Genomic DNA, 15286 nt, shown 5'->3' with positions numbered 1-15286 from the left:
GGAATCAAAGGAAGAGACAAGAGCTTCCACTCTCCTGGCAAAGAGAGGCTCGTGGCCACATGCCCTCTGCTCCACAGGAGGAGGCTGGCCTTGGGCGTTAGACCAGCTCTGGGGCTTCCCGCAGCCCTCTTCGTGGTAGACGTTCTGAGTTTAGGGGTCACTTTCCCAGAATCCAACTGGCTCCTAAAAGAGGCTTCCACCCCAGGCTTGCAGGAAGGGGCCCCCTCCCCACCCCTGCCGTACCTCTGCCACCCGACGGCACGCCAGTCTCCTCCTGCAGGTGGGGGACGGTGGGAGCCACCTTCTCCCACTGCAGTGGCAGCCTGGCTGTCACCGACTTGCTCTTGATCCGGAGGCTGTACTGGCGAGCCAGATGGTAGACCTTGCTCTTGACGTGCTCGCTCATGTGGCTGTCCATCACGTGGGAGAGCTGCAGGATGCGGGGGTGCAGGGGGGTCACCAGCTCCCCCTGAGCGCCGCTATTCAGCTCCTTCACCAGCTCCTTCAGCTCCCGGGCCAGGTGGGCCGGGCTGGTCGGCTCGGTGGGGGAGGCGCTCTCTGGCGAGGCAGCAGCCGACTCCTCGGTGATGGCCCCCAGCTCGTGCTCCTCCAGGATGAAGAGGGGCTCATGCAGGTCAAAGCCATTGGCCTGGCCTTGGCCTGGCCCCTTCTGAGGGCTCCCCTTGGGAGACTCCATCTCCTCCCAGAGCTTCACAATTTCCGAAGACGGGCGGAACTCAGCATCTGTGATAGGAGCTGGGTCCCCAGCTCCAGCCTGGCCTGGTCTTGGCTGGTCCGCTGGTCTTGGGTGGTCCAAGAGGGCCCACGAGGCTGCCCGCGAGCCCACCTGTCTCTTATGCCCCAGCGGAGCCGCTGGCCCCGGGTCTGGCCTGGGAAGGCTGTTGATTCTGGAGACTGAGTTTCTCACCAGCCCCTTGGGGATGAAGGAGAGGCTCTCCCGGCGCCGGACACTAAAGCCTGCGTCGTGGTGCTCTGCATTTTCGTAGTAGCTCTTGATTTTTTCCAACAACAGCCGGTCTCGGGAAGAAAGCTTTGATTCCTTCGTGCAGGAAGACCTGTCTGGCTCCGCTGGGCAGCCTGGGCTTGGGGGCTCCGTCCCGTTGACAGAAGGTTCACTCTCTGCGGCCACTGTCACACGGATGTCCACTTCTGGAGGGAGCTGAGCGCCCAGGGAGTCTGTGGTGCTGCCGTGCGAGGCCGGGCCCTTCTCGCCGTCCTCTAGGCTGACCACACTGCTGCTCCGGCTGGTCAGCCGCGGGCTCCCAAAGCCACTGGACTTGCCGTCCTCCAGCGCCAGGCTGCTCCGCCGGGAGAAGCTGCTGACGAACCGCTCGGCGATGACGCTGGCCTGGTCCAGCACGGAGGGAGGCAGGAGGCTCTCGGGCTCGTGGGCGGCCCCCATCTCCTCCTCCTCCTCCTCACTGCTCAGGGCCTTTGGGTCCTCGGTGCTCTCGACCACCATGAAGTCCACCACGTCACCCGGGGGGTCCGGTCCCAGCAGCAGCTGGTGGGTGTCAAGCTGCATTTCCAGGACTTCCGGAGCCTCTGTGTCTGAGGGCGTCTCCTCGGTGCTGGGACCTTCCATGGCAGCAAACACCTCCTGCTCTGTCCCAGACTCAGTGTCTGGCTCAACCTGGGGCAGCACAAAGAGCTCATATGAGCCAAAAACCTCCTTCCTGCGATCCGGGGGACGTGGGGACAGCACGGCCTGCTCAAAGCCTAGTGAGAGGGGCTGTGGTTTAGGACTGCGGGCAATCAGGAGGAGCGCGACTCGAGCGGGGCCGCGGGGCCTCAGGGGGAGGATGTCCCTCAGTCACCCTGCAGCTGGGGTGCTGGGCCCACATCCTCAAACCCAAGGAGGATTCTAGGAAACGCAGATGGAGGAGAGTGGTGGCACCTCTCAGTGGCAGCCTGCCTGGGAGGTGCAGGGACAAGGTGGAACACACAACCTGAGGTCAGGGCCACGGCACCAGGGCTCCCCCGCCTGACGGGAGGCAGCGCCCTCACGCCCTAGAGGACCCCCACCTGGGGCTTGTCAGAGGGTAAAGATGGGCGTGTGGCTCCCACCAGCCAGCCTCCCCACCGGACACAACTCTGCACGTGCCCAGCAGATGGCAAGGAGGGAAGCAAAGTTGGCAACTCCCTCTTGCCCACTGTGAAGGTCATTTGAATCATGAAACCGGCCAGCACAGGTGGCTTTCCAGAGCGGTCTTTAGGGAGAACACAAGATAACACTCTATAGTCCGAGGCATCAGACCTGATTCCAAATCATTCTAGTCAAGGATCTGCAGGGCCAGACGCAGGAGCTAGGCCCGTGCTGTCCAACACCGCGGCCGCCAGCCACGCACGGCTCCTGGGCATCTGAAAGGTGGCTAGTCCACACTGCAAAAACTTCATACCGAAAAAGTGCAAGATACCTCATTAATAGATTTTTAATACTGACTGCACGTTGAAATGACAATAGTTTGGATATACTGGGTTAAATAACTCGTTAACGTGACTATTAGAATATTTAAAATTACACATGAAGCTCACATTCTATTTTCACTGGACAGCACCACTCAACTCTTTTCCAATGTCACCCAGGCTTCTCAGTCTTGTCCTGGCTGTGAGGCCCACCCTGGGGTCTAAGCCTCATGAACTTTTCCTTGTAACTCTGCGAAAGCAAGGGACTCCATTCCACATAACCCACAGAGAGCATGGGGGTGGAGGGGAAAAGAGTGCAGGCTTCAGGGTCACAGACCCAAGAGTCTGATCCGAGCTCTGCCCCTGAGAAGCTGTGCAATGTCAGGCACGTCACCTAACCTCTTGGAGTCTCATTCTCCCCGGTACAGATGGTTCAGGAAATAGAAGGAAGAAACAAAACATATAGGAAATGTCCAATAGATATCAATACCTTACTCCTTCGCCAGGTGGGACAGGCATGATTTAAATGTCTGGCACGCTGGCAGGGCAGGACCTTATGCTCCGTGCAAGGAGGCCTGGACAAGGGGACCTAAAACCTGGTCACTTCCAATAACTGTGCCCCCTGACCAGCACTTTTTTCTAATTCAGAGTAAGAGGCTGTCTGTCTCCAAGCCATGGGCCCACAGGCCAGACAGGCTTCCTGAGGGCATGAGAGTCCTGGGGAGTGGGATTCTCTGTCTCCAAGGGCCCAACAGGAGAGCCCATGCCCCAAAGCCCTGCCGGCAGAGCTGGAACCTGGGCTCAGGTGCCGCTGCACTATGCCCCCTCCACTTGCTGACCGCTCACCTCCGGCAGGGAAGACACGGACTCAAAGCTCAGGCACGTCTCGGCAGCGGTTGGAGATCGGCTGCTGGGCCTCCTGCAGCTCTTGGGGTCTTCAGACTCCCTGTGCCCCTTCCCCTGCAGCAAGCAGAGGGCAGTCGTCAGCTCCCGGGACAACAGGAAGCTGGTCCCTCTGCATCCCAACCCTGGCAGCACCGCTTGAGCCCCAAGGGGGCTGGGCTGCGTGGAGATCCGGCCTCGGACCTGAGCCGTTCCAGAGTCAGCCGGAGCTGCCAGGTCCTGCCGGGCATGCGGCCCCGTGTGCTGGCCTCTCCCCCTCCCCCCACCCGCCCCATTAGTCATGCCCAGTGAGTCGCATGCTGCTTAGCACCCGGGACTGGAACAACGAGTGCCAGGGGCTCACCAGGGCGTGACAGTGAGCGAGGGGTTAAGAAGTGCGGATGGCAGGAATGAAGGAACAGGGAAGGAGGGGTGAGAAGGGCAGGCGAGGGGACTCTCGGATGGGCATGCACGTGCCAGGGAGCATGCAAGGAGGAGGGGAGATCAAAGAGACACCTCACCATAGCGCCCCGGGAGAAAAGTAAAGCGTTGGCCCGATAGTGCCAGCAGTGGAGGGCGGCCAGCAGGGAGCTGGCAAAGTCGGCTACCTGCTCCGCCACTGCCAGGCTCTCCTCCTCCTCCTCCTCCTCCTCCGAGCCTGGGGGCTCTGGCCTGGCCCCCTTCTCGCTGCCTTCAAGCCCTGCCAGGTCCTCCAGGGAGACCTGAAAGGCCTGCTCCTCCTCCTCCTCCTCCACCACCTCCTCCTCCTCCTCCTCCTGCTCCTCCTGGGCAGCCCCTTCAGCCTCCGACTGCCGGCCCCGAGCGCAGGGGGGCTGTCCAAAGTCCAGGAGCGTGCCAACACTACCTGCATGCTGTTCACAGCACAAGGCCCCCTCGTGACAGGTCTCTGGGCCACCGCCCCTCCTCCTGCAGCAGCTGGGGCTGCGGAGGCTCCACAGAGAAAGCCGCATCTAGACACCCAACCCCTGGTCTCCGCTGGGCTCCCGTGTGCAGCAGGGGGCTCTCAAGGTGGCAAGCGGGACTGGGGCCTGCCTGGCCCAGGGAGCAGGCAACGTGAGAGGCTTCGGGCTGGGCCGGCCACCACCAGGGTGCCACTCCGGGAAAAGGGTTCAGAAGGCTCCCCAGGGCAAGGGCCACGGCTTATTCATCTCCGTGACCCTCGTGACAGAGCCTGGTGCACAGCAGGTGCTCGACAGGTGTTTGTCGAGTGCGTGAAGATGCTGGGGGCAGACCCGGGCAGTCCCCCAACCTGTCCTGACAGCCCTCCGCCCCTGGTCTTACCTGCATTCCGGCTGCTCCGGCTGCTCCGCCACCGCCGGGTCCCAGCACAGGGGCCAGGGGGAGAGGAGATCAGTAAGCAGGAGAAAGAGCCCCCTACAGAGGCCTCAGGCCCAGAGCCTCCGGGGAAGGCCTCATCGGGGGCTCCTGTTCCCAGAACCCTCACCAGGTCTCCCAGGCTTTCCACGGAATGGCTGACAGCACAGGAGCCGGGGGTGCAGAACAGCACGGTCCCTCGCTCCTGCTGTCACCCAAGGACAGGCAGACAGGGTGCAAGGTGTGGAGGGCAGCCCACACAGCACGGCGTGAGGCCCACTTTCAGGGAAGAGCAGAGATGGAATCCCCTCTGGGCTGTCCGCGACGCCCCCACCCTGCCGGTCGCCTGCTTCACCCTCAGGTCCTCGCCCTAGAGCTCACCTTAAAGGGGACGGCCGTCCGCCCCTCACTCACTCACCTTTGTCGCTGAGTTGCCTGAGCAGATGTCTGGATGGCTCTGAGGAGGAAAGCGAGTGGGCAGAGTCAGTGCGGGCCCGAAACAGCCCTGCCTGGCCCCGGTCCCATGCTCACAGCGCCACCGGCCCATCACCAGCTCGAAGTCCACTCCAACGAGGCCCCATGGCCCGAGGGCCTGGCGGAGGCTGCCCTCACGCCCAGCCCACAAGGAGACAGGGCTCGGGCCACCCCCACCCCGTGCCCCGGGCCTGGGAATTCTGCTGTGACCGACAGCCCAGAAGCAGCACTGCCCCCATCCCTGCATCAGCACACCAGCTCAGGGCCCCCGCTTCGGGGGCCATAACGCCATGCTGCCCCCTTCGGAATGATCAGTCTCTCGAGGGCCCTGGCTCCACCTAAAGCCCCACCCTCCCTGCACAGAGCACATCAGCGCCTTAGCTACACCCAAAGCCAAGCCCCTTCACAGCACCCCGGCTGGAAAGCAGAGGTCGCACCCGACTTTCTACGGCCCTTAAGGCCTGGCACCACGAAGCCTCGCTGCCTGCTCGGGAGTGTTGCCCGGCTGTACAGGGGCTGACCAGGCTCTGAGGACAGAATACAAAACACATCCGTTAGGCTGATGCTGTCAGCACCTTGTACCCCAGCCTTTCTGGGGACAGACCTGAGACAGGAAGGCAAGGATAAGAGGACATGTCTCAAGGAACCTCTCTACGGAGCCTTGCCCTTAACCCATATTGCCCTTGACCAACTGGCATTAAGTGGGAGGCCCACTATAAACTTGAAGCCAAAAAAATAAAAAATAAATAAACTTGAAGCCAGGAGGAAAGTCTACTGAGGCCTCTCAGCTGTTCCTGGACAGGAGCGCGTACTGCAGAACCTCTTTTCTAAATGTGCATCCCTGGGCCTGCACACACCTACACTCTATCTGCATTGAGGTAAGTAGACATCCAATTGTTTTTAAAGTGAGAGATACAAAATGCTCTACTCTTTCATTATAAAACTTCTAATCAAGAATATTTAATAGGTGACAAGTGATGACAATAGCACCTTACTTATCCATATAGTGTACTTATCTGCCTGTCCCAGCTCTCTGGAAGTAGGAAGCAGAAAAGGCCCGGGGGCAGCCAGAGTAGATGGCTGAGAGCAGGCACTACAGCGCTTCCACTGGCCTGAATCCTCCCTCTCATCGACTTCCTGGCCTGCTTTTGCACACACGTCTCGCACAATCGATTAATGTCTAACAGAAGAGGGAAGAAGGAAGGCGACTACGGAAAAGCATGCTAAGACTGGCAAGAAGGAACTCTTCGGTGTGAAGTCGGGCACGACACCTCAGTGCCAGCTGTCTCCATGGAAACCCACAGCCCCACCTCCCCCAGCGGCCCCGGAGAATGGAGCCGTTCACCCGCCACAGAGATGCGGCTACACCAACTCCAGAAAGGGAAGAGTTCAACTGTGTCAGCCTCCTCTATTTTAACAGGCTCCAGCGCATGAAGTGTGTTTTAGAAAAATGTCTGTTTCATAATGGTTAAAACTAAAACATGAAAACAAACAAAACCCAACTCTTTTAGTGTTTACAGGCTAAATCTCAGCCTTGTGGAAACTTCAGCTCTGAAACGGCTCATTTCCCGAGTGCCCTGCTGGCTGCAGTTTGGATGGTGATGTTATGACAGGTAGTATTCCTGTGACCACCATCACCACCGTCCCTGCCGGACTGCCTCCACATGTAAGAAGCTTCCAATTCAAAGCTATGGCAAGCTAAGAGGGACTGTTAGAGGGACAAGAGACTTAGACGAGAAGAAAGGAAAGGGGGGAATTCCCTGGCGGTCCAGTGGTTAGGACTCCGTGCTTTCACTGCCAAGGGCCAGGGTTGGATCCCTGGTCCAGGAACTAAGATCCCAAAGACAATTAGGGGCTTTTAACACACAGCACCACAGAACGTTTGCAGCCATGACAAGTTTGCCTGGGGTTCGAGATCCATCAGGAGCAACCCCAAACCAAAGAAAAACAAAAAAGCTTTCCAGAGACTGCGCGGCTCCATCCCCCAGAAGACCAAAGCCCAGACGTCAATCCACACAGCTGTTCAGAAGACTCGTGAGTCATACCAATCAAACCCAACACACTGTGGGGATGCCCGTCAGGACACAGCTCCCATCACTCCCGAAGCTTTCTCTCTAGGGGTCTCTGAGATGGTTCTCACCCCAACGCCCACCTCATGTGTAAGTTTGACAAGTGCCTGGCTGAAGCCAAATCCACCCCTGGGCCTCGGACTGAAGAGCAGGGTAAAAACCAACGTAGAAAACACACACATTCATCACTACAAGAGCCGAGAATAAAAGCAAGGTTTTCTCTTTTCAATAGACGATTCATTCCAATACCTCCAAGTACACAGCAGCAAGCCCAGTTGTGGAAGAAAACCCAGGAAAGCAGAACTTTTCCCTGAGACCCAAAATAAATATTTCCTGTCTGGATTTGGTGCCACTTGAAGTCTAACTCATTTTCCGCACGTCCTGCCTCTGCTCTGTGCAGAACCAGGCTGGGGACCAGCCGTGACGTCCGAGCGGTACCCTGGCTGACTCCCAGTATTCCGAGTGGCAAAGGAGGGAGGTTTTGATCGCAGAGGAGCTAAGAAAGGGGGCCTTGGAAAAGGAGGGCTGTCCAGCCCTGGGTGGGCAGGAAGGGCCCAGAGGCGCCTGGTGGAAGGCAGGATGCTACAGACACACCCATCGACCCTCCCTCCTGCCCCTTCCTGGGATTTCCAGAGCGGGGAGACCCGGCCCCAAATGCTGCTGCAGAAGGTTCTCCGCCTGGTCAAGGGTCCTGAAAAGAAGCCTCTCTGCCCACACGGCCCCTGCCTTACCCGACTGCCGGCGCCCCTGGTGCACATGGGTGGACACTTCATCCTGGGAGGCCTTCTTCAGGCGCTCTGGGCTGTGGCGGTACCGATTGGGATCTGCACCCAAGAGAGACAACCAGGCCTTTGGGATACCATCAGCCCTGGCGTGGACCCTGCCTGTTCCCGACCACAGCTTTGCTGCCCAGCCCAGCTCCGGAGGCCACGAGGCTCCAGAGCTCCCTCCTCTTCCATCCTCTTCCATCTAGGACCCTGAGGCACAGAGAGTCCCACCCACCGGCAGCCTCGAGCCCTCGTCTTGCAGCAGACCCCCCCATCCTCCCTGCTCTCCGGAACGTGAGTGTCAGGCAAAGCTCCCCAGGATACACTCTGGCCTAGAGGCGTGCGCCCTTTGGGACAAAGCAGGCAGAGAGGGTACACTCACAATAGGAATCCATTTCCAAGATGGCTTCTTTGGCCTGGAAGGGAAGGAAACCCACCTCGTTGCTACTTCGCTGCGAGCCGCTTCCCCCGCTTGCTGCACTGAGGACTGCGGCATCCGCTCAGCTGTGCAGTGGGGCCAGCGTCCAAAAGGTGAGGCCCCAGGGTACCCCGGAGTTGGCCCTGAGGGACACCCTCTCCCCGTGCCCCACCAGCAGCCCCGGGAAGGCACCTTCTGGGGGATGGTGGTGTGGTGGTTCTCCAGGATGAGCCTCTTGATGTGGTGAGTCCAGCTCCGTTTCTCCTCCACTGTTTTGGCCTGGGAGGACCCGAGGGAGAGGGAGCGGGAGTCACCATAACGGGCCGGCAGCCGCCCGGCAGGCACTGCGCTTCTGCCGAAGGGGGCAGAGGCAGAAAGGCGGCCTGCGCTGGGGGCCCCGTGAGGTTACCGTGACTCCCCAGCACAAGCCTGAGAGGTGCCCCCAACGGCCTCTACGTCCTGGAGGGAGACTCTGAGGCGCACCCAGCTGAGCGAGGGGGCAGGTTCTGTCCCCAGCCCGCCCCTCACCTGGAGGTTGTACTGCTGCTTGCTGTGCTTGTAGTGGGTGACGGTGAAGCACAGGGATTCTCTGGTGCTTTCAATCAGCATGAGGGAGGAGCACTGCGGCAGAGGGAGAGGGCAGTCAGGCACAGGGCGGGGGGCTGACCTGGGGCTTCAGCTCCTCAAGACCATCTAGGGAGGCAGGGAGAGTCATCCTCAAGGGTGGAGCTGCGTCCACACCAACCCGGGGCCCGGTGAAGATGGCACGGCGTGGCGCCTGGCCCGTTGGGAAGGCGGGAGTGGGGCAGGGGAGATGGCGGTGGCCTGGTTACCGGGATGTGACCCTTGTAGACAAAGTGATCTCCCCGCTTCTTGGTGATGAGCAGTGCTTTGTCAAAGAGGAAGAAGGTCTTCTCGCTGCGCACACGGTGCACGCGGAACGTGCCCTCCAGGACGAGCTCCCCGTAGGTGGTCAAGTCTGGCCCCTTCCAGTTGATGAGTAGAGACTGAATCTCCTGCAGCAGAGAAGCCCCGACCCCCGGGGGCAGGCTGCTCGAGATCCCGCTGGGGACCACACAGGCCCCAAGAGCCACCGCCTGGGTTCTGTGGAGACATGCTGCACCAAGGGCTCCCCCCAGAGGAGCCCATCCTCGTGGACACCACCCCTCAGCTCGCATTCCCTCTTCCAAGCCCTACCGCCACCCTTGCCCGTCCCTCCAGCTAGCAGCCCCAGAGCACCTGGAGCCGGACTGCGTGCTCATGCCTCCTCTTCATGTCGTTGATGTACCAGGCCACGCAGGTCATGGTGTCAATGGCATCCTCCACCACCTCAAAGCCATCCTCTTCCTCATCAAAATGTTTAGCGATTTCCTGTGTGGGAGACGGGCTTAGGCAGCCCAGGCTCAAGGGCCCTGTCCCTCCCTCAGGCCCCCACGTGCTCGGGAGGACCCTTGGGTTACCTGGAGTAGCAGGTGATACTTGAGGATGCGCTGGACCGGCTTCAGGAGGTAGGAGCCCAAGGGCAGCGAGTGCTGCAGCAGCTCCTGCCGGTCCCGGAAGAACTTGGCCTGCTGCTTGTCCTGCATGCACTCGGTCAGGGCGGCCACTGAGCTGGGAGTGGGGGGAGGGGCCGTCACCAGGGGAAGGCCTGGATGGGGAGGTGGGGGGCTCTGGACTTGCCAAATGGCTCTGCCTCCCCTCTCCACTCTAATTACTCACTTAGGGTAGTTGTTGCAATACTGGGTGTAGATATCAAACTCTTGGCTCTAAAGAAAGACCGAAAATAGTGATTTCAGAGAGACTCCCATTTGACTGTAAACCCGGGTGTATCAAAGACATGCCCCGGCCCCCAGAGCACACTCTTTCCCCAGGCATCTGCAGATCCGTCTCTGTACCAATCTGTCTCGGACATGCCATCCTCCCAGCCCCTGGCTCCACCCCAGATGCCCTTCCTATTCGAGGCAGGACATCTAGCACTCCCCCGGAGAGAGGCCCCCAGCGAGGCAGGATGGGGACAAGGACCCAGCCCTTCTTACCCTTTCCACAAAGCAGCTGGCCACAGCCACGGGGTCACTATTGCAGCTGTCCAGGTCTCTGAGCAGCTGGCTGTATGAAGGGAGAGTGGTCATCGGACCCCAGACCACTCACAGCCTCCACAGTTAACAACACATCCCCCTCCCCAACCTCCTGGTGCCCAGACACACTCCAGCCTTGGTGTCAGCGAGTCCTGCCCAGGGTGGCAACCACAGAAAGTATCCAGCACCACTGCAAAGGTGGGGGGCAAAAAAGAGCCATGCGCTCCACAAGCAGGAGAGGGAGAAGGAACACCAGTACCCACCTTGGGAGGGGACACAGCTCCTCTGCAGGCAGAAGGAGTCAAACACACAAAAGCAGACATTAAAGGGAGAAGGAGAGAAGGGGAACTCGCAAACAGACCAAGGCTCCCAGTTCAGAAGGATGCAGGAAAGGGGAGAGAGAGGTGAGTCCCACCCCTGCTTGCTCTTAGATGGGGGCACCACAGGAAACCCTAGAAACAGTGCTCCCCCTGCCTTCCCCTCCTGTGCTCTGCTTTGCCCAACCCCCCCACCCGCCAGCCGAAGTCTTACTTCCATCTGCTCTCCAGCTTGCCCAGCAGGAGGTCCCTCTGCCCACCTTCAGAGGCCTGGGATAAGGTTCCTCCTGCCCTACCAACGCTGTCCCCACAAGCCCTGCTCCTCCCAACCAGTGCCCTCTCCCTGGGGAGTCTGGGGGCCCCGGCAGCCACTCATGTGTGATCTTCATGGAGCCCCTTTGCCCTGAAGCAGCCCCCTGGCAGGCCTTGCTCGGCCTCCCTCATCACGCCTCGCCTGGCTGGTGTGTTCCCCCAACGGGTCAGATCACCGCCAGGGAGCCCCGACTTCCACAGAACCAGTGGCCAGTGGAGAAGAAATGAAGAGAACTGCAGCGAGGGACCAAGATGAGAGGGGCAGGGGGAAAAGCACCACGTGCAAGAGCTCAGCAGTCCCCTGAGGGGCGCTGGCTCAGGCTGGACCCAACACGAACACGGCCTCAAACGAGCTCCCCTGCCTGACGGGAAGCACCGCAGCCCCAGGGCACACAGTCCCACAGGCCTCCTCTCCTACAGGGAGCTAACTGTACCGCTGTACAGGGAAGGACCACCCTTCCCTACCTTCAGAGATCGGACGCTAGCCCAAGTGTCACAGCCCAAGAGACCAGAACGCAGTGTGCGTCAGGCCCGCTCCATACCTGTTCAGTGCATAGATGCTTTCTATGTTCCCAAAGAGGGCGCTGACTTGCTCCGGGTTCAGCAGCCCCTGCGTGTCAATGATCTTCAAGAGGTAGTCCTGCGTGGGGAGAGGCGTCAGGGCCCAGTCCCTCAGGCACGATCCTGTCCCATCACATCCCCCTCTCCTCCCTCAGCCACACCTCATTTCCGCCCTGCATTTTACCGTGACAACACGATTTCACAGACATCACCTGCTGTACCGGGCTGGATAGTTCCCCCTCAAAATTAATATCCACTCGGAACCTCAGAATGTGACCTTATTTGGAAATAGAGTCTCTGCAGATGTAACGACTAAGGATCTCGAGATGATACCGTACTGGATTTAGGGTGGGCCCTAAATTCAGTGACTGGTGTCCTTTTAAGACGGCAGGACGCGGCAAGACACAGAGAAGTCCATGTGAAGATGGAGGCGGAATTGGGGTGATACATCTACAGGCCAAGAAACACCAAGGGTTGCCAGCAACCTCCAGGAGTGAGGAGAGAGCCTTGGAACGCACTTCTCCCTCAGAGCTTCCAAAAGGGACCAACCCCGCCAAGCATCTTGATTTCTGACATCTGGTCTCACAAAGCAGGACAGGATAAACTTAGGCATCTTAAGCCACCCAGTTTGTGGCTGTCTGTTAGGCAGGCTTAGGCAAGGAATACACCTCCCTCCAAAGGGCAGAGAGCTCCGTCAACAGCAGCCACACGGCCACCTCCTCCTGTGCGCCTCCCAGGGTGAAACACTTACACTTACATAGCCCTGCAAGGCCCTGCATCTTCAGTTTAGGGTGAGGAACCTGAGGCTGGGGGGTGTGGGCCCGGTTTATGCAGCTGCCCGAGACCCCACAGGCAGGAAACACCAGGGCAGGAATCTGGGTTGTAGGCAGGGCGGGGTCCACAGCCAGTTTCTTCACTGGGGTTCAGCCTCCGCTAAGCACAGCTGTCCATGCGCCCTATCAAGGCTGCCTGCGCCCAGAGCATCTGCAGGAAGTGCTGCCGGCCCAAGCTGCTGATCGGACTCCAAGAGGCAAGGCAGCGTGGGCAGCCCGTGGCCTCTCCACTACACCCCGGGAAGCAGACCCTGGAGACAAGCACGTCAGGGAGAACTTTCCTCCCATGGGTAGCAGCAGGTTTATGCGGGAGAGCTGGGCCCCCCAAACCAAAGGCCAGCCCCAGCCCCAGAGGACAGGGGCGTCCCCTCCCCCCCTCAGCTCCAAAGCCCCGCGGGGGGGCCCGTGGCGACCTCACCTCCACAATGCTGCGCAGGTCTTGCACGTACGTGCGCTCCGTCTCCACAATTTCCCTCACCACACGGCCCAAGTAGCTGAGCTTGTGCACAGGCGCCCCCGACGCCCGGCTGTTGAAGGGGGACAGTGACCCCCTCACGCTCCGCCAGCCGCTGGAGTTGTTGCTGCTGTTGGGGAGATGCCGGCCGCGAGGGGAGCCCGCCCCGTTCTCGGCCGAAGCCTCGGAGCCGCTGGGCTCCTCCATGGCCCCGCGGCTGTCACAGGAGGAGCCCGATGACGAGGTGGTGGAGGTCAGGCTCACGGGCCGCTCCTGGCTGCCCTTTTGGTGGAGGGAGGCAGAGACGGGCATCCTGGCATCGCTGCCTGGCAGGGGCGCTCCAGGGAGGTTCTGGGTGGGACAGACAAAGGGTCAAACCTCTAGAATCCTCCTAGAAACAGAAAGTAAAAGGGTGGCTGCCAGGGGCTGGGGGAGGAGGGAATGGGGAGTTACTGTTTAATGGATACAGAGTTTCAGTTTGGCAAGATAACAAAGTTCTACCGCTGGATGGTGGCGATGGGTGCACAATAATGTGAATGGACTTAATGTCACTAAACACTTAAAAATGTGAATTTTATGTTATGTGTATTTTACCACAATTGTAAAAGCAGCAACTCTGAATCTCAAGGAGGTCCCTTCCTTCAGACTGTATGAGCATCTACAAGGATGCCCAAGTGACATTCCTGCCTGACTCCAATAGCTCCACCTCCATCCTTCCCAGCGTGGAGGAAAGGTGGACCACCTCCAGAAACAATAAAGGGCTCAGAAACCTGAGGCCCCAGAAACGCAGAGAGCGCATCTCTGCCAGAGCAGGAGTCAGGGGTGCCTTCTGATGGAATCTGAAGCCCAGCCCCTCTGCTCCAGCAAAGTACTGAGCCTCCCAGAGTCTCAGCTCCTCACCACCTACCCCAGGGCTGTGCCCCCAAGGATGCAGTGACCTGCTGGATGTACAGCTCTAAGTCCGGTGGCCAGCACAGAGCAACGGCTCCATAAACCATCAAAACAGAGATGATAATGGCAGTCGTCAGAAAGCACTTCCCAAGTGTCCACCTGTCAAGGATCTGGCTCTTAACAATCTACATGCCACAGGGTAAGATTCTCCCCAGGACTCCAAAATCTCTGGGGCACCAGTGGCCTCATCATGAACCTGAAACCTTCTGGATACTGACGGAGAAGGCAGAGAAGACAATACGAAGGCTGAGCCCACATCACCCCCTGTCCCCAGCCCCAGCCCCAGGTACAGGCCCCTGACTCACCCCAGCTCCAGGGGAACAGGAAATTCCCCAGGGCTGAGCCACGGGTGAGTCTCCCTAAGCACAGTTAGCCCAGGGCAGCACAGCAAGCAGGAAATTGCTCCCAGGTGAGGCACACAGAGCCTCAGGTGGACTTTATTCCCTAAGCAGATGGTGTGGCTCACAGGTAGGCCAGCCTGCAGCAGCAAGTCTGCGGAGGTGGGGTGGTGGCTGTGGCCTTTGGGAAGGTCAAGGACACTCCAGCCCCACCCCAGAGAAGAGCTTTCCAGAATGTTCATTTGATTGCTCTTTCCACAGGAAATGTGTTCTAGAGCATCCTTCTCACCTCTCCTGCCCCAAAGCCTTCCACCCCTAGTTCTAAGGCTCAGAGGCTACCAGACCACAGGCTAGAGCTATGAGGAGAAGGGTCTAAAAGGTGCCATCACTCTGGCAACCTCGAAGTTGCCCCCTGGTTTTCTGTGCCTTTGACCCAACCCAGAACCAGTGTCCCTACCTGTGCCAGCACCCTGGGCTCTGGCTTTTGCAAATGTTCTGCCTGGCCATTACTTCCTCCCCATTCACCCCATGCCATATGGCCCCCTAACCCGTGTCACTTACAACAACCCTTGGGTCTCAGTTAGAAGCCACCCCACCCCCCAGATACATCCGCAGAAACCAAACCTGGGGTCCCCTTCTATGTACTCTTACAGCACCCCAGGGTTACCCCTACTGTAGCACTCACTGTGTGAGACCCCCTGCCCTAGGCTGTAAGTGACCTAAGGGCAGGGGCCTTAAAAGGTGATCTTGCAAATGGATAACGATGGTGGACAAACCGATACTACTACTGAGCTAAGGTCAGGAGCGGCAAGACCTGTTTGCCACGCACACTAGCCCAACGAGGACCCTCTCAAGTGCAGCAATTTCTCACTGCATCTCTCAGCTGGGGCACGGGGTCACCTCTGAGGTGCTCTATGCGAGATGAGGACACAGTGGCAGTGCTGGGGCCCGTCCCACGTTCTCCTTCCCTCCACGTGCAATGAAAGGATTCATTAACAGGATCACCTTGGTGAAACTGAGCATCTCAGAGGAGAGCCCCTTGGGAAATACAGCACTGCTGCTTTTTCCTATCT

The 15286-nt window shown here is 59.2% G+C and overlaps 1 protein-coding gene across 12 annotated transcripts in view; it reads right to left on the bottom strand.

Annotated features, from left to right (window-relative positions):
• PLEKHG3 (pleckstrin homology and RhoGEF domain containing G3) overlaps positions 1 to 15286 on the bottom strand; it is a 48432-nt gene that overhangs the window by 8795 nt on the left and 24351 nt on the right. For 5 of the 12 annotated variants that reach the window (XM_057733730.1, XM_057733725.1, XM_057733724.1 and 2 more), the window contains 17 exons: positions 12889 to 13275; positions 11619 to 11716; positions 10409 to 10478; positions 10092 to 10138; positions 9833 to 9983; positions 9612 to 9743; positions 9206 to 9388; positions 8901 to 8993; positions 8565 to 8651; positions 8337 to 8370; positions 7919 to 8011; positions 5556 to 5645; positions 5063 to 5101; positions 4612 to 4631; positions 3831 to 4181; positions 3274 to 3387; positions 244 to 1654 (listed from right to left, as the gene is read on the bottom strand). In XM_057733730.1, coding sequence (XP_057589713.1) covers positions 244 to 1654; positions 3274 to 3387; positions 3831 to 4181; positions 4612 to 4631; positions 5063 to 5101; positions 5556 to 5645; positions 7919 to 8011; positions 8337 to 8370; positions 8565 to 8651; positions 8901 to 8993; positions 9206 to 9388; positions 9612 to 9743; positions 9833 to 9983; positions 10092 to 10138; positions 10409 to 10478; positions 11619 to 11716; positions 12889 to 13236 — 3361 coding nt within the window. In that variant the 5' untranslated portion in view covers positions 13237 to 13275. The remainder of the gene's footprint in view (positions 1 to 243; positions 1655 to 3273; positions 3388 to 3830; positions 4182 to 4611; positions 4632 to 5062; positions 5102 to 5555; positions 5646 to 7918; positions 8012 to 8336; positions 8371 to 8564; positions 8652 to 8900; positions 8994 to 9205; positions 9389 to 9611; positions 9744 to 9832; positions 9984 to 10091; positions 10139 to 10408; positions 10479 to 11618; positions 11717 to 12888; positions 13276 to 15286) is intronic. The other 7 variants (XM_057733720.1, XM_057733723.1, XM_057733726.1 and 4 more) reach the window with 4 other exon arrangements.

Source organism: Hippopotamus amphibius, chromosome 4 (genome assembly GCF_030028045.1).
Source record: "Hippopotamus amphibius kiboko isolate mHipAmp2 chromosome 4, mHipAmp2.hap2, whole genome shotgun sequence".
NCBI classification, from domain to species: domain Eukaryota; kingdom Metazoa; phylum Chordata; class Mammalia; order Artiodactyla; family Hippopotamidae; genus Hippopotamus; species Hippopotamus amphibius.
The sequence above is the reverse complement of the archived record's forward strand: the minus strand, read 5'-3'. Positions and strand labels throughout refer to the sequence as shown.